The sequence below is a fragment of the Molossus molossus genome, unplaced genomic scaffold (assembly GCF_014108415.1).
Source record: "Molossus molossus isolate mMolMol1 unplaced genomic scaffold, mMolMol1.p scaffold_m16_p_27, whole genome shotgun sequence".
In the NCBI taxonomy this organism is placed as follows: Eukaryota; Metazoa; Chordata; class Mammalia; order Chiroptera; family Molossidae; genus Molossus; species Molossus molossus.
In genome coordinates, this window is record NW_023425363.1 from 3,420,675 (window position 1) to 3,442,808 (window position 22,134).

At 38.1% G+C, this 22,134-nt stretch overlaps 1 protein-coding gene across 8 annotated transcripts in view; it reads right to left on the bottom strand.

Annotated features, from left to right (window-relative positions):
* Window positions 1-22,134, bottom strand: part of NCOR1 (nuclear receptor corepressor 1) — a 245,674-nt gene that overhangs the window by 191,381 nt on the left and 32,159 nt on the right. For all 8 annotated transcript variants that reach the window (XM_036278322.1, XM_036278328.1, XM_036278326.1 and 5 more), the window contains exons 3-4: window positions 12,295-12,450; window positions 3,036-3,213 (exon numbers count right to left, since the gene is read on the bottom strand). In XM_036278322.1, coding sequence (XP_036134215.1) covers window positions 3,036-3,143 — 108 coding nt within the window. In that variant the 5' untranslated portion in view covers window positions 3,144-3,213; window positions 12,295-12,450. The remainder of the gene's footprint in view (window positions 1-3,035; window positions 3,214-12,294; window positions 12,451-22,134) is intronic.

The window sequence follows — 22,134 nt, forward strand, 5'->3', positions numbered from 1 at the left end:
CTTTTTGCCTGGTGGCTATCAGTCTCAGTTACTTAGGGCCTTGGGATGTAGCCCTCAGGTGTTCTGCGTAACAGGATTTCCAGAGTAGGGAAGAGGATGATTGTTAATCTGCATTTCTGTGGCTCACCTGTATGGGGTTGAATATCCGAGGGAGGGGCTGCTGTTTCTCCCGGCAGCTCCGGGAAGGAGCAAGCTGGGCACCATCCTTTGTGGCCACAACTCAGCAAAAACTCTGAGTGTCCTCCAAATCCCCAGGTGTTCCCACAGAGTTCCAGTCCAGTATGCCCTCCCTCTGCAGGAGCCCAAGGTGAGTGGCTGTAGCCAATCTAGTGCTCTGTCCGGGCCCTCCGCACTGTGGAGCAAGCTTGAGATTTTAACCCCGAGGGCACTGCTCACTGCTAAAACTGCTATCTGTGGGCTCCCAGCCCACTACCCTCTCACGCCTCCACAGATCCTACCAGTGTCCCTGGCTTATATGGTCCTCTCCCAATGCTTTTCTGTTTCTTTTGTTCGACGATTTGTCTTTATTTTAGTTGCAATTCCCGTTTGGTCCTGAGAGATTGTCTGTGTGGCTTCCATTCACTCCATCACCATTTTTTCTCTCAAGACTATATGAAATTATTTATTAAAAGATTTATGTTTTCCCTGCCCAGTTTGGCTCAGCAGTAAGAACGTCACCCTACAGACCAAAGAGTTGCGGGTTCAATACCAGTCAAGGGCACATAGTGGTTTAGTCCCTAGCCCTGGTTGGGGTCATGTGGGAGGCAACCAATTGATGTGTCTCTCTCACACTGATGCTTCTCTCTTTCTCCCCCTCCTCCCCACTCTATCTAAAGATAAATGGAAAAATATCCTCGAGAGAGGATTAAAAACAAACAAACAAAAAGATGAAATGTTTATGTACATAGAATATTGCACCAATGTGCAATAAAGATAAACAATATATATATCAATGGAACAGTAGAGAGAACAAAAATAGACTTGTACATACATGGTCAATTGATTTTCAGTGAAAGTACCAACGTAAATCACTGAGGAAAAATAATCTTTTCAACAAAAGGTTTCTAGAACTACTGAATACCTACATGCAAAACAACCCTTATTTCACACCATAAAATTTTAATTCAAAATAGGTCACAGACTTCAATGTAAAATTCAAAATTATAAAAATTAGGAGAAAATCTAATGAACTTGAGTTTGGCAAAAACTGCTTAAATATGACAAAAAAGCAAGAAATAGAAGAGGCAAAATTAATACACTGGACTTGATAAAAATTAAAAACATCCGGCCTTTCCAGTGGTTGCTCAGTGGTTAGAATGCAGCCTGTGGACCAAAAGGTTGTGGGTTCAATTCTCGGTCAAGGGCACATCCCTGAGTTGCAGGTTCATCCCTAGCCCCTATCAGGGCACCTGCAGGAGGCAACAAATCTATCCGTCTCCCCTCCCACTCTCTTTAAAAAATAAATGAATGGAAAGAATATTCTTGCCCAGCTGGTGTGGCTCAGTGGATTGACCATCATCCCATGGACTGAGAGGTCCCGATTTGATTCTCGGTCATGGCACATGCCCAGGTTGTGGGCTCAATCCCCAGTAGGGGTTGTGCAGGAGGCAGACAACTGATGTTTCTATCTCTCTCTAAAAAAAAAAAAAAACTTATTTAAAAAAGAAAAAATATCCCTGATTGAGAATTAACAACAAAAAAGCATACATATATTCTTCAAAGGATACTATTAAGAGAATAAAGCAATACTTCTTTATATAATTTAAATACAACAAACACATAGATACATGTTTTTCTAAATAATTTTATTTGCAATAACCAAAAACAGAGATAGGTAACTAGATAAACAAATTGTAGTGTGTCACCCCACCAAGCAGTTAAAAAACAGTTAACTTTGAGAGAAGTGCCAAAACATAAATAAATCTCAAAAATATTATGAGAAGCAAAAGAAACCATAGATAAAAGAGTTCACATGAAACTCAAGACAAATATAATCTATTATGACAGATAGCAGATCAGTGGTTTCCTGTGAGCTAAGGTTTGTGGGAAGTGGGGAAGGAGGCCTGATCTGAATGGGAGAAAGGGGAACTTTCAGGGGCATAGAAATGTTATATATCTTCACTTTGGTGTTGGTTTTATAGGAGTATAAATCTGTCAAAATGTATACACATATATATACACACACATATATATATATATTTAAATTTTATCATGTATAAACTAAATCCCAAAGGTAATTTAAAAAAAAAAAAAAGAAGCAATGATAATCTAGGAAATTAGTAATAAGATGAATAGCACTGGGGGGAGGGAGGACAAGCAAACAAAATTCAACACCCAATCAATCAAGACAAAAATTCTCAATCTAGAAAGCAACTTCTTCAACCGAAAAAGGGCATCTACAAAAATGTGCCACTAATACTACATTTAATGGTGGCAGACTGAATGCTTCCCTAAACAGAAACAAGGTAAGAATATCCATTCTCACTCTGTAAGCATGACCACACTTCGAAGAAATCCTCAGTAGTACCCAGTAATACTCAACTATATTTTGTTGGTAAACTTGCTTTTTTCTTCTCTGAATGACCATTTCATCTCATATTATATTTTTCACAAGGTAAATCAATCATACAAACTCTTTCGTGTTCCTACCATCAAATCTTTCAAGAAGGAAGTGGCCCTATCCTGGCCATCATCACTCAAAACAGACCCAGTTATCTTGCCAGCTTAATATTCAACCAAAACTTGGAGCGCAAACATAGGTCTTAACCTAGAAACTCTAGGTAACTGATATTCTTCTATCAATAAATCCTACAATCAATCACATCAAATCCTACAACAAAATCCTACATGGTCACCCTGTCATAAAGCCATATAAGACACCAAAGATAATTTAATCACCAACCTTTAGTTCTCCATCTTTGAGAATGCTTCTTGCTGTTATATATATCAACTACATTTGGTTTCTGACCAACAAACATAATAGGAAAAGAAAAACACAAAATGCATATGCAATTTGCACAGTATGTGTTCCTTACCTGCTGGTGCCGGGTGTTGGGAAAGGTGTATTGAACAGAGTGGGAAGGATAACGACTTTGTTCTGTGCTGAATGCTCCTTGGTTGGGAGGATAACCTGAACTTGACATTATCAGTAAAGAAGTCCTCACGAGGCTGTGAGATCAAGTCCAACAAACAATCATGTTTCTAGGAAACCACCTAAACAGAATGGGAAAAAATAGAACTGATAAGAACTAAAGCACCAGGTGTACTTCTAATAAATTATAACGATAGCTACATAAATAAAACCACAATTACCAGTAAAAGCGTTCTCTCATGTATTTACTTAATATAATGGAAATTACTGATGTTTAAAAAACATTAACAGGTTTTTCCCTTTACGCTTAAAAAAGGTTTTTTAATATATCACAAATAATATCAGCAGCTATATAAAGTAAAAACATGGGACGTGGCACATAGCAACTGCTCAGTAAATGTCTTTCTATAAAAGTCTGAGAAACAAATATATATTGCAAAAACAAAAATCTATGATTGTAAATTCTGGGGTGATAAAAAAGTCAATGGTTAAAAGGATTCAAGAGTGTTTATAAGGAAACATTGTTTTTGTTAAATAATCCTGCCCCCAAAATGATCATCTAAGAAGGCACTAAATGGGAAAGCTTTCAAGGAAGAAACAAAGTGAGATTATCGCTTCAAGGAAAACAACTGCAGTCCTGGCGATGCTGCACAGTGGTTAGAGCATCAGCCCACACACCAGTGTTTGGGTTCAATTCCCATTCAAGGGAACACACCTGGGTTGCAAGTTCGATCCCTGGCCCCAGCTGGGGTGAGTGCGGGAGGCAACCAATAGATGTGTTTCTCTCACATCAATGTTTCTCTCTTTCCCTCCCTCCCTCCCCCAACTCCCTTCTACTCTCTGTAGAAAAAACAAACAAACAATGGAAAATAATATCCTTGGGTGAGGATTAACAACAACAAAAAGACAACTGCCAATATTTGTGAAAATTTGAATTTCGGAAAAACGTGCATCTGCCACCATGAATTTGACAATGTCCCCACATTCAAAGACTTTTCTGACAAGACTTGTGGTGATATTAAGTGTGAGTTTTTGATATTATATAATAAAAGGTTGCAACATTTGAAATACCTGCATAACTCAATGAATCAATATTTTCCAAATGACTAATACAGATTATAAAATCATGTGTGAATATTTATTTAAAGCACAAGATATTTTACCACAATTAAATAAAGTACATAAAAAACCAATAAATATTTATTGTGACAGAATATAAAAGATTCTCTGATACGGTTTCAGATTCTACACAGCAACTAATCTTTAAAAATTATCACTTTTCTAGTTTAGGTATCAAAAATATACCCTTCCTGCCCGGGCCGGTTTGGCTCAGCGGTTGGAGCGTCCACCTGTGGTCCAGAGAGACCCGGGTTCGGTTCCCGCTAAGGGCATGTACCTTGGTTGCAGTTTGTCCCCGGCCCTGGTTGGTCGTGCGGGTGGTAGCCACTCGATGTGTCCCTTTCACATCGATGTTTCCCCCTCTCTCTCTCTCCCTCCCACTCTATCTGTACAAAAAGTGGAAAAATGTCCTCAGGTGAGGATAAAAAAATATATATATATATTTATATATATATAGACACACACACACACATGCCCTTCCTTTTCCAATTACATTATCTGTATGAGGTTAGCTTTTCTTCATCAACTTCAATCAAAACAACATATTGTAAGACTGAATGTAGAAGCAGATATGAGAATCAAGCTATCTTCTTTTAAGCCAGATATTAAGAGGTTTGCAAAAATGTAAAATAATGCCACTCTTCTCAATAAATTGTTTTTTAATTTGAGGAAATAGGTATCATAAAAATGTTATATATATATTAACATTAAGTGGGTATATATTATTTCTAAATGAATAAATATCTTTATAATTTTCCACATTTTAATATCTAATGTGGTAAATAAGTATCAACACATATAACCCACATAAACAAAAGCTCTTTGAGTTCTAAATTTTTAAGAGTATAAATGAGTCTGAGATCAAAATGTTTGATGACCACCAGCCTAGAGAACTAGGTCAATCTTTAAACTGACTAGCACTAGTGTCCTACACAGGTTGGTCATGCCCAGGTCCATATGCACACAGTCCTTCTAGAGAACCTACCCCTAGTTAAGGTGTGGTTTTGACATCACGCCTGTATCAAGTGCACTACCCTACAGAACCAGGGATGTACTAATTATATCCCTCTTTAAGGATTTGGAATTGAGAACATGAGCTATAGGAAACTGAATCGCAAAGTGGCCACAGTGGGAGTCAAGATGAACCAAAGTGTGTACCACAGAAGTTACAGGGGAAGCAGAGAACACCAATCCAGACACAGACTAGAGGAGACATGCATAGAGAAGAGCCAAGAGAACGCGCAGGCCCCTAAGACACAGCAGCAGGTGCCTTGGCTCCTGACTCGTCACTCCAGGGTCAGCCCCACAAGAGACCACTGTATTTCTTTCCTTGTGCTTGGATACCTGTTGAACTGAACTACAGCCTTATAGTCAGTCCTCCTTTACTAAATATAAGTGGAGTAGGTTTTTATTTCTTAGAATTGTAATATCTCAAGTCCCAAAATAACTATACAAACCTTGGAAACAACCCAAGTGTCATTTCCATCAACTGGTGATGAATAAATAAAATCAGGTATACCCATACAAGGAAATATCATTCTGCCATGAAAAAGAATGATGTACTGATACCTGCTATAACTTGGATGAATCCTGAAAACATTATGCTAAGTAAAATAAAGCCAATCATAACAATACACATTTTGTATTTTTCCTTTCATATTAAAGTCCAGAATAGTCAGATCTATAGTTATTGAAAGTAGATTAGTGACTGCTCAGGGATGTTGAGGTGGGGATGAAGAAACAGCAGGTGAAATACACACAACATAAAATTGACCATATTTGCCTTTTTAAGTGTACATCTCTGTAGCGTCATGTATATTCATATTGTTGTGCAACTATCACTACCATCTATTTCCAGAACTTTTTCATCTCCCCCAATAGAAACTCTAAACCCATTAAACTCTTAACTCCCCATTCCCCCTCCCTATGGCAATCACCATTCTACTCTCTGCCTCTATGAATTTGGCTATTCCTCCTATGAGTGGAATCATACAGTATTTGTCCTTTTGTGACTGGATTATTTCACTTAGCATGTCTTCAAGGCTTACCTTTACAACAGCATTAAATCTAAATTACCCTGCTTTTCAAGGCTAAATAATATAGCTCTGTATTGGAGTTCCTTTCTGAGGTGGTGAAAATGTTCTAAAGTTGACTGTAGTGATGCTTGTATATACCTTTGAATATATTCAAAACCACTGCATTGTAAAATAAAAGAAATCAATGGATTGTATGGTATACAAATTATATCTCAATAAAGCTGTTTTTTAAAAATTACCAAGCCCAAAACAAATAAAACTATACAAAGCCAACCACAGGATTTAGAAATTATTGTGCCACAGTCCAAGATAATATATAACAGATTTCATGGATTTTAATATCCCCCTGTGTTCGTATCTTTTTTTTTTATCCTCACCTGCAGACGTTTTTCCATTTTTTGTTCAGATGGGGGGTGGGGGAGAGAAACATCGACATGAAAGGGACACATAGAGTAGCTGTCACCTGCACAACCCAACCAGGGCCAGGGAAAAACTACAACCAAGGTATGCGCCCTTAGCGGGAACCAAACCCGAATCTCTCTGGACTGCAGGCCAACGTTCTATCCGCTGAGCCAAATTGGCCAGGGCCTGTGTTCATATCTTAAAAACTCTGAAGTCAATATGCATCCTACAACCAATGACACTTTATGGTTTAATTATCAGCACTTTTTCCTTAATCTTAGAGATAAATAACATTATCTTATAAGCAAAGACATCTTTTTGCTGAAATACAGTATTAGAGAGTTACTGTGTCCAGTAAATCTTTGGTTTCTGTCCTAAATCTTCCCCCTGGAAAGCTCACAGAACAGAAATTACCATTTGCTTTTCTTCCCTTTGTTCCCTGACCCTTAGGATAAGGCAAGAAAATTAAGGACAATAATATTTTCAAACTGATTTCCAATCTGAGATCCTTTGAAAGACCAGGTAACATCTGCAGTATTTTGAAAAAAGTCTAACAAAAATACATATAAATACTAGGGAAAGAGAAGGGCATCCTAAGCACAAACCAAAAGCACAAATAAGGTTGGTTATTTAACTTAAAAAATATATTTTATTTTTCTGTACAGCAAAGACAACTTTAAATGCCAAGCCACAAAATAGAAAAAGTACAATAGAAAAATTCTGATAAATCAAATATAATGCTTACAAATCAATAAGAAAAAAATGATCACAACAGACACTTAACACATGACAAGAATATGGGATTAACAAAGGAAATAAAATTAATAAAGTCACAGTCACAAAAAAATAAAATAAAATCACTCCCCAAATTGGCAAAATATTAAAAAATAATGTCTAATGCTGGTGAGAGTTTGGAATAAGGCATTCCTTTACACACTATTGGTATGTAAAATGAGTACACAGTGCTTTCTAAAGAAGACTGGCAATATACACCATAAGCCTTGAAAATACTCATATTCTCTACCACAGCAGTTCCACTTCTAGGAATTTATTTGATTATTCAATACAGATACCCAAAGATGAATGCCTGAAACTGTTTCTCAAGGAATTGTCTGAAATATTTAATACATGAGCTTAGAAAATTGTTTTTTATAAAGTTTAGCTAATGGGAAATTTTATTTAGAGTATACCACATAAAGTCTATATAGATGAGAACATTTTGTTTTATAATGTAAAATTTTTATATACCATTAGTGTTCAATTTTTCATGTATTTGTCGTATCTTCACAAGATTTTAAGACCAAAGACAGAAATGTCATATATTCAACAAATATTTATCAAATAGTACTCACTATGTACCAACACTGTTATAAACAGTGGCACAGAATGGTGACCAAGATATGTCATTTTACCGTGAGGTGACATAGAAAATAAATAATCATGGAGTAATACCATAGGGTGCTATAACTAAAACCGAATGAGAGAAGATGGAAAGAGAGACATTTCTGATGGGGTGATCACTGAAAGCCAACCTCAGCTAGGATGACTAGATGCCCTGATTTCCTGAAATAAACCCAATTTACAGCTGTTGTCCCAGTGCAGTTAAGATGACTTTTGAGCCAAAGCTTGAAAGAGAAGACCAGTTGGCCTGGTAGAGATAAGAGCATTTCATGGAGGACTACAAAAGCCTTAAGGCAAAGCAGGAGGCAGAAAAAAAGTGAAGGGGAGAGGCTGGCCTTGCCTGAGGATGCAGGGGGGAAAGGGGTAGAGGTCATTGGGAGGGGTTTCGAAGGGTATATATTTAGAAAATGAAATACAGCAGGTCCTCAATTTAAGTCATTTCCATTCAACACTGTTACATTATCATGTTGATGAGACTCCACAGGAAAGTCAATCTTGTTTATTTCAATTAGCCTTTGATAAAAGTTGTTTCAGTTATATATGGAAGAACCTACCTAGGAAGTTAGGTGAGGACTTAACTGTATTTTCTTTTTTTTTATCCTCACCGGAGGACATTTTGTTCAGATAGAGTGGGAGGGAGAGAGAGAAACATCAACGTGAAAGGGACACATCAAGTGGCTGCCACCCACACAACCCAACCAGGGCCAGGGACAAACTGCAACCAAGGTACATGCCCTTAGCGGGAACCAAACCCGGGTCTGTCCAGACCACAGGCCGATGCGCTAACCGCTGAGCTAAACCAGCCAGGGCTTAACTGTATTTTCTTCCAGAATTCATAACTTGTTCCATCTTTCTGAAGAGATTCTGTACCCCCAATTTAAAAAATATTCTTCTACATTCTCCTCTTATACTTTTTAAAGTTTTATTTTTTTTTAATATTTAGCTCCTTAATCACCTAAATATTTTTCTAAAATCTGGTTAGGTAGAGGGGGATACTACCTGTATTTTCTTTAATTGACAGTTACTGAACAGGTCTGCCTTTCCACACTGTTCTGAAATGTGATCCATTACAACACAGCAATTTCAATATATACCCTACAGAAACTCACATATTTACATACAAAAGGGTATTTATCGCAGCAATGCAAAAGGCAAATTTGAAGACAACTTAAATTCCATAATGTAGTATATTCATATAGTAAAATATTATACAGCAGGTACAATGAAAAAAACTAAAGCTATTATGTTTCAAAACATATAACCTCAAAAAAATAAATAAATAAAGCTGAGCCCTGGCTGGTTTTGCTCAGTGGTTACATCATTAGCCCGGGGAACAATGAATTGCAGGTTCTATTCCGGTCAAGGACACGTACCTTGGTTGCAGTTCGTCCCTGGCCCTGGTCATGGGGGAGGCAACTAGTCGATGTGGTTCTATCACATCGATGTTTCTCTCTGTCTCTCTCTCCCACCCCACCCCCACTCTATCTGATGATAAATACAAAAATATCCTCAGGTAACTAAGCATAGTGAGGGGCAAATGTCCGTGTTTAAGAAAACAATATTTTATCATACTTGTTTCAGTTTTTGTTATAAGAAATAAAGTAGTAAAGATTGTACCCCCTTCCTAGATCCTTTTTCTTCCTTAGTTGTATCTATTACCCTAAAGTATGTATATCTCATATATTCATGCTTTTATTATGTACATATATAAAATATATAGTATTGTTTCCTATGTTTGTCACATGTTAGTCACTGTATAAATTGTTTTTCAGCTTTTATTTTTTTTTATTCTTCACCCGAGGATATTTTTCTATTTATCATCTGATGGGGCGGGGAGAGACAGAGAGAAACATCGATGTGATAGACACCTAGACAAGGTTAGCTCTTTCTTTCACCACGTTTTGTTGGAATTTTGGCTTTCCTGGCTATTTCTATTTCTGGGTTATACAGTTCTCTATGGGCTCCTCTAGCAATTTGAGAGTTTTGAGCATCATCTTCCACAGGAACCCTTTGGGGGAATCTAGGAGGAGCTTGAAGCGGTGACTAAACTTTCAATGGACTTACCAAAGAAGTTTAACCCAACCTTGACTTTGGGGTCTTCTAAGATGCTGAGTGAAGAAGATTCAGCTGGCCCTGGCCTGGTGGTTCAGTTGGTTGGAGTGTTGTCCCGGGCACCTTTAGGCGCCGGACCAATTCCCGGTCAGGGCACATACCTAGGTTGCGGATATGATCCTCAGTCAGGGTGCATAAGAGAGGCAACTGATTGATGTTTCTCTCTCACATTGTTGTTTCTCTCACTCTAAAATGAAAATAGCCCTGGCCAGTGTGGCTCAGTGATTAGGGTGTTGGTCCACACACTGAAAGGTCACAGGTTCAATTCCCAGTCTAGGGCACATACTTGGGTTGCAGGTTCGATTCCTACCCCTGCTGGGGGAGCACATTCAGGAGGCAACCAATCTATGTGTCTCTCTCACATCGGATGCTTCTCTCCACCCCCTTCCCTTCCACTTGCTCTAAAAATAAACAGAAAAGATATCCTCTGGTGAGGATTAACAACAAATAATAATAATAATGAAATAAATAAAAAACATATCCTCCAGTTAAGATTAAAAATAAAGAAGATTTAACTGACTCTTAAACTGTCTCAGAAGTACTAGCACGAACCTCTCAGCCCTAGTAGTACCAAATCCCCTTCCCTTTTATGACGATGTTCATCCCAACAGGAAGACAGAGAAGGAACTTACAGGGGCTTGGGCTGGGTCAAAGCGTGTTCTACAGGAGACGCAGAGTGTGGAATTTGGCAACTGCTTGGAAAGAAAGGCTGCAAAGGATGTTACAAGCTATTAGATACCGCACCCTGTCTCTACTTCAAAAAGATCCACGAGAGAGGAAACTTGACATTGAATTCAGATGATTTAGATGTAGCCGTCATTATTGCCTATGTCATGGACACCCTTCTGATATTAGCATGGAGAATAATTAAAACATTACATTGATTGTCCAGCCAGTGTGGCTCAGTGGTTGAGTATCGAGCCATGAACCAAGAGTTCACTGGTTTGAATCCGGTTATAGGCAATAAAATATAGTAAAATGAAATTGCTCTACTTAAATTCCTCTTCCCATGTTAAAGTACCATAGTCCCCCCTTACCTGAGGTTTCAGTTACTCATGCTCAACCGAAATATAAAAATATTAAATGGAAAATTCCAGAAATAAACAAGTCATGACATTTAAATCTCCCACCATCCCACTTCATCCCACCTCACCCTGCCTAAACACTAATCATTCCTTTGTCCAGCATACCCATAATGTATGTTACTCACACATTAGTCACTAGTAGCCGTCTTGGTGATCATAAGATCAATTGTAGCAATATTGCAGTGCTTGTGTTCCAGTAACCCTTATTTTACTTAACAATGGCCTCAAAACACAAAGAGCAGTGGATGCTGGAAATTTGGATATGCCAAAGGAAGTAAGTTGGTTCCTTTAAGTGAAAAGGTATGTATGTATAAAAACAAAAATATAGTATATACAGGGTTCAGTACTATCCCCCGTTTTAGGCATCTTGGATGGGGATCTTGGAGCATATTCCTGAGGCAGGTTAATAAGGACCTAGGAAAATTCCCTGGTAAGTGGAATGACAAAACTGAGACAAGTGGCTGAACAGCCAAGAACAACTGAGCAATTGACAGCCAGCTGAAAACTCACAAGCTTCTATCCTCCCTCACCAAAGATACCTAAGAGCAGGTGGTTTAAACCTATGCTCCCTAACCAAAGATATCTAAGAGCAAGTGATTTAAATCACCTTAGTCAGGAAGACAGGTAACAATAACTCCAGCAACAAATTAAAGCCAGACTAATCCAAGATAAAAGTAAAACTAACCAGAAAATGACCCAAGACCCACTATAAAGCTCATATTAGTATATCAATCTACTAAATGACATACCAGGAAATCTAAGGAATATTCTGTTGTGATCGACCCCTGGGACCTCCTCTAAAACTCCTACCTACAGAAAACAGGTAAAACTCACAGGACAAAAAAACGCCAGCGTGACCTCTTCTTTTAGCATGCCTGTGCCCTCTCTTTTCCTTTGCTTCTTCTATCCTAAGTTGTAAGAGACCCTGCAGGACTTGCAACCAGGGAAGCAATGGTTAGTGGCAGCTTGTCCTGGACTTATCCCCTGATCCTGTCTCCAAGGGTCCTTCCTTTGCCTCACTATCCCAAGCTTTAATAAACTTACTTACTCTCACTTTCACCTGTATGCGTCTTGAAATTTCTCCTAAATGAATCAGGAACCTGGAGGTCACCTGACACTCGAAATGTCCCTGACAGTGGTGGAGCAGGGCCAGCCCCCAACATGAAGCAGTCTGGTAACATCCCCTGCAGATATGGAGGGAGTACTGTAATAAAGACACACACACACATTTACTCAACAGGAAACATATCTTGCAACAACAAAATTTCAAAGAGATATGGAAACCAAAGTGTCCACTGATAGTTGGATAAAGAACATGTGGTACATATATATAATGGAATATTACTCAGCCATAAAAAATAATGAAATCTTGACATTTGTAACATAGATGGACTTAGAGGGTATTAAGTGAAGTAAGTCAGACAGAGAAAGACAAATACCATATAATTTCAATTATACATGGAATCAAACAAACCAAACAGAAACAAACTCATATACAGAGAACAGTTTGATAGTTGCCAGATGGGAAGGGACTTGAGAGATGGGTGAAAAAGGGGAAGGGATTGAGAAGTACAAATTGCCAGCTATAAAACAATCACAGCCTTGTCTGGTGTGGCGCAGTTGGTTGGAGCATCATCCTGTACACCAAAAGGTTGTGGGTTTGATTTCCCGGACAGGGCATGTACTGAGGCTGTGGGTTTGATCCCCAGCCGGGACGCGTACAGAAAGATATGAGTCGATATCTCTCTCTATCTCTGTCTCTCTCTCATCATGTCCTAAAATCATGTCCTCTGGTGAAGATTACTGAAAACAATTTTAAAAATTTTTGAATCACGAGGTTTATGCTCCCTGGCTGCTAAAAGATGGGCCACCATCACGAAGAACAGAGTTAACGGTATGGGCTGGGTAGCTCATGACCAATAGACTACTTCATCAGAAACAAATGTCCTTCACCCTGAAAAGGTTACAGTACCCAAGACACAAATTCAGGAGAAGCCTGCCAAAATGTGTAAGACCACTCTAGATGTCATCTTTGTGTTTGGATTCAGAACCCATTTTGGTGGTGGCAAGATATCTGGCTTTGGCGTGATTTATGATTCCTGGGATCACGCAAAGAGAAATGAACCCAAACACAGACTTACAAGACATGGCCTGCATGAAGAAATTATGACTTCAAGAAAGGAACACAAGGCCCTGGCCGGTTTGGCTCAGCGATTAGAGCGTCGGCCTGCGGTCCGGAGAGACCCGGGTTCAGTTCCCACTAAGGGCGCATACCTCGGTTGCAGTTTGTCCCCGGCCCTGGTTGGGTCGTGCGGGTGGCGACCACTCGATGTGTTCCTTTCGCGTCGATGTTTCTCTCTCTCTCTCCCTCCCACTCTATCTGAACAAAATATTGAAAAATGTCCTCGGATGAGGATAAAAAAAAAGAAAGGAACACAAGAAGAAAACTAGAAGTACAAAGGCATTGGTGGTGCTGCAAAAAGTAAACTGGAGATGGGACAACAGAAGGAACAAAGATTCTTCAGTGACTTTATCTGTGGTGACTGTGCAGATTTTACATAAGAGAATTAATAAACTAAGAACTTAAAAAAACCAACAAGGATGTGAAGTACAGCATAAGGAATATAGTTAATACTACTGTAATAACTATGTATGGTATCAGATGGGTACAAGACTTATCAAGGTGATCACTTCATAAATTATATAAATGTCTAATCACTGGGTTGTACACTTGAAATTAATATAATATTGTATGTTAACAGTAACTGAAAAATTAAAATATTAAAATTTAATTTAATTTAAAAAGGAGAAAAGAAAGCTGACCTCTGAGCCCATCTCAGAGTCCAGCCCTCAGAAGGAGAGAGACTAGAAATCACCTAAGTGAATTCTGTAGTCTATATGAGATCAGAGTGGTGCTAAACTGAAATAAAATTTCCCCTGTGAAACAAAGTATTCTTCCCTTTAAAGAAAAAAAAAAGAGGGTGGGGGGAGCTCCTCTGCAGGAATAGCATCAACAAGGTATTTTATCTGTAGCTTCTTTTTACATTATGTTATCTCCCTTAGAAGATAGATGAATGGGAGCTAAAGAAGAAGCCTTTTAGGTTAAATTATCCTACACCGACAAAGTATGATATTGAAAGAAACACATTAGTAAGGGCATAATTATTTGATTAATCTAAGGATACAGGCATTCAATATATAATTCTTTAATTAAAAAAATAAATTCTAGTTTATCCCTACATAAAATGAGAAAGAAAAAGTTTCCCAGGATAACAGTAAACAACACACAACTGAGAACTTGGGGGCTGCATTATATTGAACTACTTCTCTGAGTTGAACAATATTCACTCCTTCAACTATAAGAATGAATATATATATATTTCAAAGCCAAAAGACGACTATCTGTCAATTCTCTCTTCCATTAACACAAAAGAGAACAGTATATTAATATCAGAAAAACTTGAACCTGGCCAGAATTAATAGATATGACAATACCTAAGGAGAATAATAAAAAGTTACCATTTATTGAGCTTTTGTTATGTATACTAGGCACTGTACTAACAGCATGGCCATGCAAAAACTCACCTAAAACACTAGTTATTTTCCCTAATTAAGGTTTTAAAAAGGCTAAGTAACTTCCTCAAGGTAATTTATTTTTTTAACTTAGAGACAGTTATCTTAAAGATCATGTTCTGCTGGCTCTCCTTTGATCCACTAATAGACAGACTGCTAAAAGTTATGAAGCAGAATAAAACAAGACTAATGAACAGTCTCTATGTCTAGGTGTACACCAAAATAAAGTAGAAAAAAAGCAATTGACTGAAAATAAAATTTACTGACTTGTATATAAAAAATAAAACCACTAGACACATGTAAGTAAGGGCAGGGACCATCTATGTTTTGCTCACATAGCCTCCCTAGCACCTAAAAGTGCTTAACCCATCCAACTGCAAGTCCTCTTCTTCCTTCCAAACCCACTGTATCCTCAAGCCTCCCATGCTTCTCCATCTCAACTCCCTCATCCTTATCTCTCGCTGCAAAAAACTCCTAACTGGACTTCCTACTTCAGTACTTTCTCTACTCAAAATATTCTTTTTAAACCATATATCAGAACATGTCATTCTTCTGCTTAAAACTCCCCAGGGTTGCCCTGGCTGTTGTGGCTCAGTGGTAGAGCGCTGGTCCTTAGACTAAAGGGTCACAGGTTCCATTCCTGGTCAAGGGCAAGTACCTGGGTTGCAGGTTTGATCCCCGGCACTAGTCAGGTTGCATGCTGGAGGCAACCAATCAATGTGTCTCTCTCTTGTCCATGTTTCTTTCTTCTCTGTCCTCCCTCCCACTAAAATACAATGGAAAACATATCGCGGGGGGGGGGGATTAACAAGAAAAAAACAACAACAACATACAAACAAAAAACTCCCCAGGGTTTACCATGCAACTTCAAATAAAATCCTAGTACTTACTATGGCTCACAAGACCCCAACTATCTGGACTGTTTCTCTCCCAATTGTTCAGTAGGCCCCAAAACAGCTTACTTCCAGTTCTTTTACCTTAAGGGGCCCTTTTTTTTGCCTTAGGCCTTTGTCCTTCTTTACTGTCTGCCTGAATAGTAACGTGGCTGATTCCTCTTTAAACGTAAGTCTCAGTTCAAGTGTCATCTTCTCAGAAGGGCCTTTCCCAACCCCACTATAAAAAGGTAGGCCCACACTACTTACTCTCAATCACATCACCCTTTTTGTTCTTTACAGATTAATCAAAACCTAATGAATTAGTTTGTTTTACTTGATTACATGTACATACTTCTGTCTTCCCCCATAGAATGTAAACTCCCTGTTTGATTTCCTACCATATTTGTTGAACAAAATAAATAAGAAATGTACAGAACTCGACTGAATTAAAGCTTGAAAACCTACTGAGAATATAAAAGTCTATGAGAACAAAAGGATAGACTAGAATTATCAAAGGATAAAAAAAAACAGAGAGTAATTAACAGGTGACTAACTCTACCAGTATTACAACTATAAAACAATAATAATTTAAAGAATATGGTAATATACAACAAAAGATTAAGAGAACATAATAGAACTTAATACTTCCAAACACATTCACAATGAATAATAAAAGTTGTAAATCTAAAGAATGGTTAATGCACTAAATGGTACTGACATTTCTGACTATTTGGTGGAAAAAAACACACAACCAGAAATAAATTCCAGATGGATCAAAAAAAATTAGAAGTTAAAAAGAAAAGAATAGAAAGAAATCATAACAATATTAAATTAAAATCTGAGGACTTGTTTTAAAAATATAAAAAGGTGTGTGTTCAAAAGTCTTTTTCTCATGCATGTACCTCAGTCACTTAGTTCTCCTTCCTACAAATAATGTTACCAGTTTCTTGAGTTTCATTTCAGAAACATCCTGTGACATACAAGCAAATAGATATACACCATTTTTCCTTTTTAAAACAAGCAATAGCATATTCTACATAATATTCCTCACGGTGCATTTTCAATTCAGTAGATGGGTAAATATTGTAAATGTTACAGCAAGAAAGGTCTTTCTAAAGTAGAGCATTACACCAGAAGCCAAATACAAACTAATAATGAAGACAGCCAACATTTATTATTTACTTACTATGTGAGGGCCACTGTGCTAAATGTTATTTACATTATCTCCTTTCTAAGAAGAAAGAAATTAAGGCTCACAGAAGTTAATTAATGTGCCCAAGGTCAGGCAGCACAGTGCTAGGTTGGATATCTCTAACTATACAACACTACAAAAAAATAGCTGGAGGTGGGAATGTGCAATGTGTGAGAAAGCAAATGCTCTAATACATAAAGAACTCTTCAAATCAATCTGAAAAAGACCAATAACCCTGTCTAAATAAAACAAACAAAAGCAGGCAACTTATAAAAGAAATACAACTCCCTCATTAAAAATTGTTCAACATCAATAGTGATTAATAAAAGTCCAATTATCCCTGGCTGGTTTGCTCAGTGGTTAGAGCGTAGGCCAAAGGACCAAAGAGTTGTAGGTTCAATTCCGGTCAAGGGTATGTACCTGGGCTGTGGTTCAGTCCCTGGCCCTGGTCAGGGTTATGCGGGAGGCAACCAATCAATGTGTTTCTCTCACATCCATGTTTCTCTCTCTCCCTCCCTATCTGAAAATAAATGGAAAAATACCCTCCAGTGAGGATTAAAAAAAGGCCAAATAGAATCACTTTTTTTCCACTTCTTAAATTGTCTGAAGGTTTTAATTTGTAATATCTGGTGCTGGCCAGGATTTAGGGCATACCAATATACTTAAGTCAAAAATCAAACTTACATCATGCATGTAACAGCAAGCCCACTTTAGGAATCTATCCTACAAAGCTGCTTGCACAAATATACAAAATAAATACACACACACACAAATAATTCACTATGGCTTTGTTTTTAAAAAAAAAAAAAAAAAAACGCTAGTGACCATAAATTGATTAAACAAATTATGGTATTTTCATAACTGGACTACTATGTAACTATTAATAATGAAAATAGCTCTAATATACCAACATGGAACAGTAGTATACAAAAGAACAGTATAGAGTGATCCATTATATAGAAAATTACACACATACACAGAAAAAAATCTGAATGAATATGCAACACTTAGCAGATTACATACAGGAAGCGGAACTTTCAATTTCTTTATATGCTTCTATATTGTTTTTGTTTGTTTTATTGATTTTTTAGAGAGAAACATCGATGTGAGAGAGAAGCATTAATGGGCTCTACTGGGGATCGGGTGGGAAACCCAGGCACCCAGGCATGTGCCCTGACCAGGAATCGAACAGAGACCATGGGACTATGCTCAATTCACTGAGCCACACCAGGCAGACTATATGCTTCTATATTGTACTTGTGTAAAAACTATATATTATTATTTATAAAAAACAAAATTTTAAAATAACATATAGTCCTTCACTCCTTAAAATGATTTTGTGTAAATACAGAGTAACTTCTCCTTCCCCACCCCCCTCCTGCTCTGTTCACTTCCCTCTTCTTCCTCCTTTCTCTTCCCCCCATACATACACACACAGACACAAACACACACACACAGAGTTAAAGAACTATATACTATCCACATCTGGTATATTTACACAGTGTATATTTTAGGCTGTAACTCCTAGAAAGCACAGGTTTTGGTTTCATTCCAAATACATGTTATTATAAATCAAAACAATTAAAAGAATTAATCAAAAGAAATACAAAGATAAACATCTTTGAACAGAGTTCAAAGAAAGACATGATGATTACTACTTAAACATTTCAAAATTATACAAATCTACGTTACTCCAAGGGAAGTGAATGGCCCAAAACAAAAGTATGGAGGAAGCAGCAATCTGTGACCCTCGTAATGAATCTAAGAGTAAACTTTTCTACAAAAAATACAACCTCAATTTAGTCTAATTTGGTATCAATTTATACAAGTATACAGAAAAACAAACAGAAAAACAGCTCTCAAGTTTTATACCTCAAGTAGACACTGTGGGGGGGGGGGTTCAAAATAATTTGGTAATCTTGACTTTTCTCATCTTGTTCACTTGATTAATCTACTTAAAGATTTAATTTTTGATGTAAAACTTATCAGTACTACACTTTCAAGGGGATTCTATAATAATCCTATAAACCATTATTCCATATTTCTAACTCACAATCTTTTCTTAGCATTAAAACCATCCTAAAACTCCCTGTATATATAAATTAACACATTCTAGCTCTCATATTATCTGGAAATACAAATAGTCTGAGGCAAACCAATCCCATGTTTACTTTCTCTTTCTCCCAAAAATCCAGTAAACTGCCCTGGCCAGTTTAGCTCAGTGGTTAGAGCAATGGCCCACAGACCAGAGAGTCCCGGATTCAGTTCCTGCTAAGAGCACATACCTCGGTTGCAGTTTGTCCCCACCCCAGTTGGGATTGTGTGGGTGGCAACCACTCGATGTGTCTCTCTCATATTGATGTTTCTCTCTCTCTCCTTACCCACTCTCTCCCTCCCGCTCTATCTGAAGATAAATGCAAAAATGTCCTCAGGTGATAAAAGAAAAAAAAAAAGAAGAAAAAAATCCCAGTCAACTGACAGAAACATTTTTTTTAAAGAATTGTTTTGATAATTCACTGATTACAGACATTTTATGTTACTGATACTAGTGAATTCCTACCTGTTTTTCAATTTCCAAAACTACTCACTATCAAGTGCCCACATGTGTACCAATCCACTTCTACAACCACACCAAATAACTAGCCCTAGCCAGTTTGGTACAGCAGTTAAGAGTGTCGGCCCTTCAGACCGAAGGGTCTTGGGTTTGATTTCCAGTCAAGGGCATGTACCTGGGTTGCAAGTTTGATCCCTGACCCCATATAGGGTCATGAGGGAGGCAACCAATCAATGTGTCTCTCTCACATGGATGTTTCTCTCTCTCCCTCCCTCCCACTCTACCTAAAAATCAATGGGAAAATATCCTTGGATGAGAATAAACAACAACAAAATTACTCTATCAGCTAGACTCTTTTTTATGAATTCAATGAATTTCTACTACACACTTCCTGGGTGCAAAGTGTTACTCCAAGAAAAGGATCAGAAATTACTGAGATACGGGCATGCCAACAATGGACTTATGATCTAGTGAGAACTAAATGAACATGTACATAAATATGATGTTATAGCAAAGGCATAACTAAAGCATTAAGAATTTTCATGCCCTGGCCAGTTTGGCTCAGCGGTTAGAGCGTCGGCCTGCGGTCCGCAGAGACCCGGGTTCGGTTCCCGCTAAGGGCACGTACTTCGGTTGCAGTTTGTCCCCGGCCCTGGTTGGTCGTGCGGGTGGCAGCCACTCGATGTGTCCCTTCACATCGATGTTTCTCTCTCTCTCTCCCTTCCTCTCTCTCCCTCCCGCTCTATCTGTACAAAAAATGGAAAAATGTCCTCGGGTGAGGATAAAAAAAAAAAAAAAAAAGAATTTTCATAACAAAAAATATACATCTCAGCCCTGGCCAGTTTGGCTCAGCGGTCAGAGTGTCAGTTTGCGGTCCAGAGAGACCCGGGTTCAGTCCCCACTAAGGGTACACCTTGGTTGTGGTTTATCCCCGGCCCTGGTTGAGTCATGCAAGAGGCAGCCAACCAATGTGTCCCTTTCATGCTGATGTTTCTCTCTCTCTTTCTCTTTCTCTCTCTCTCTCTCTCTCTCTCTCTCTCTCTCTCCCTTCCACTCTATCTGAACAAAAAATGGAAAAATGTCCTTGGGTGAAATATATACATACATCTCAGAAAAATGGGAATAGGAGAAAGACTTCCTAAATAAAGTAACATGTGATTAAATCCTCAAAAAATAGGCAGAATTAAGATGTGGTAGAGTTTGGAAGAGTAAGGCAGGGAAATAGTATTCCAGAAAAAGGTATACTATGAAGAATAAAACTTCTTAATGCAACATAAAATAGGTATATTATGTAACAGCCCAATGGAATAAAGAAATGTGCCATCATACATCAGTATTCAGGTGAGGATATCAGTTTTAAAAAAGTAATATAACTTTTTAAAAAATAAATTTTATGGCATGAGCACCTACAGAAAACTAATATTCACCCTGTCCCCTGTGGCTCAGTTAGTTGGTTATACCAGAAGGTCACAGGTTTGATTCCAGTTGGGGCACATACCCAGGTTGCTGGTTCCATCCCTGGTCAGGGTACAAACGGGAGGCAACTGACAGATATTTCTCTCTCTCATCCATGTTCTCTCTCTCTCTCTCTCCCCCCCTTTCTCTCTCCCTAAAATCAGTAAAAACCATGTTATACGGTGAAGTTTTTTAAAAAAATGTCTTCTTGGAAAAAAAATAAAAAGAAAACTAATATTCAATGCAGCATTAAGAATACAATTCAGCCCTGGCCAGTTTGGCTCAGCGATTAGTGCGTTGGCCTGCGGTACAGAGAGACCCGGGTTCGGTTCCCGCTAAGGGCATGTACCTCGGTTGCAGTTTGTCCCCGGCCCTGGTTGGGTTGTGCAGGTGGCAGCCACTCCATGTGTCCCTTTCATGTCAATGTTTCTCTCTCTCTCTCTCTCTTCCTCTCTCTCCTTCCCACTCTATCTGAACAAAAAATGGAAAAATGTCCTCAGCTGAGGATTAAAAAAAAAAGAATACAGTTCAGTTGGGTGGAACATCTTCCCATTGTACACCGGAAGGTGGTGGGTTCAATGCCCAGTCAGGGCACATATCCAAATTCAATCCCTGGTCAGGGTGGGGTGGGGCATGTGTGAAAGGCAACCAATCTGTTTCTCTTTCTCTCTCTCTCTCTCTCTCTCTCTCTCCCTCCCTCCCTCCCTTCCTGTCTGAGAGCAATAAAAAATAAAAATAAAAAAAAAGTTCATGCTCATACTATTTATCTAAACTTCTATATAACAATTAAAATCTATCATATTTTTTTAAAAATCCAGTGAAGCAAGAAATAGCTAATTTATAAAATAATTTAATCTATCTGTTCAGTTCTCAGAGGTAATCATTGGCATAACAAAATTTCTTGTAATATTTTAATTCCATAAAGTATCTCAAGGTCCAGATAACCTCAAGAACATTTTTGTTTAATCATAGCAGATAGAAAATTAAGCAAAGTAATTCCCAGTGATCATCATATTACTGATAATAGAACATACTAATATGTTTCAAACTGTATTTTATTTCTGAAATTTAAAATTAAGAAAGACCTTAGCCCTGGCTGGTGTTGCTCGGTTGGTTGAGCATCGTCCGGTGTACCAAAAGGGCTCTGGTTCAATTTCCAGTCAGGACACATACCAGGTTGTGGGTTCCTCAGGGCATGTGTGGAGGCAATCAATAATGCCCCCCCCCCAAGCTCTCTCC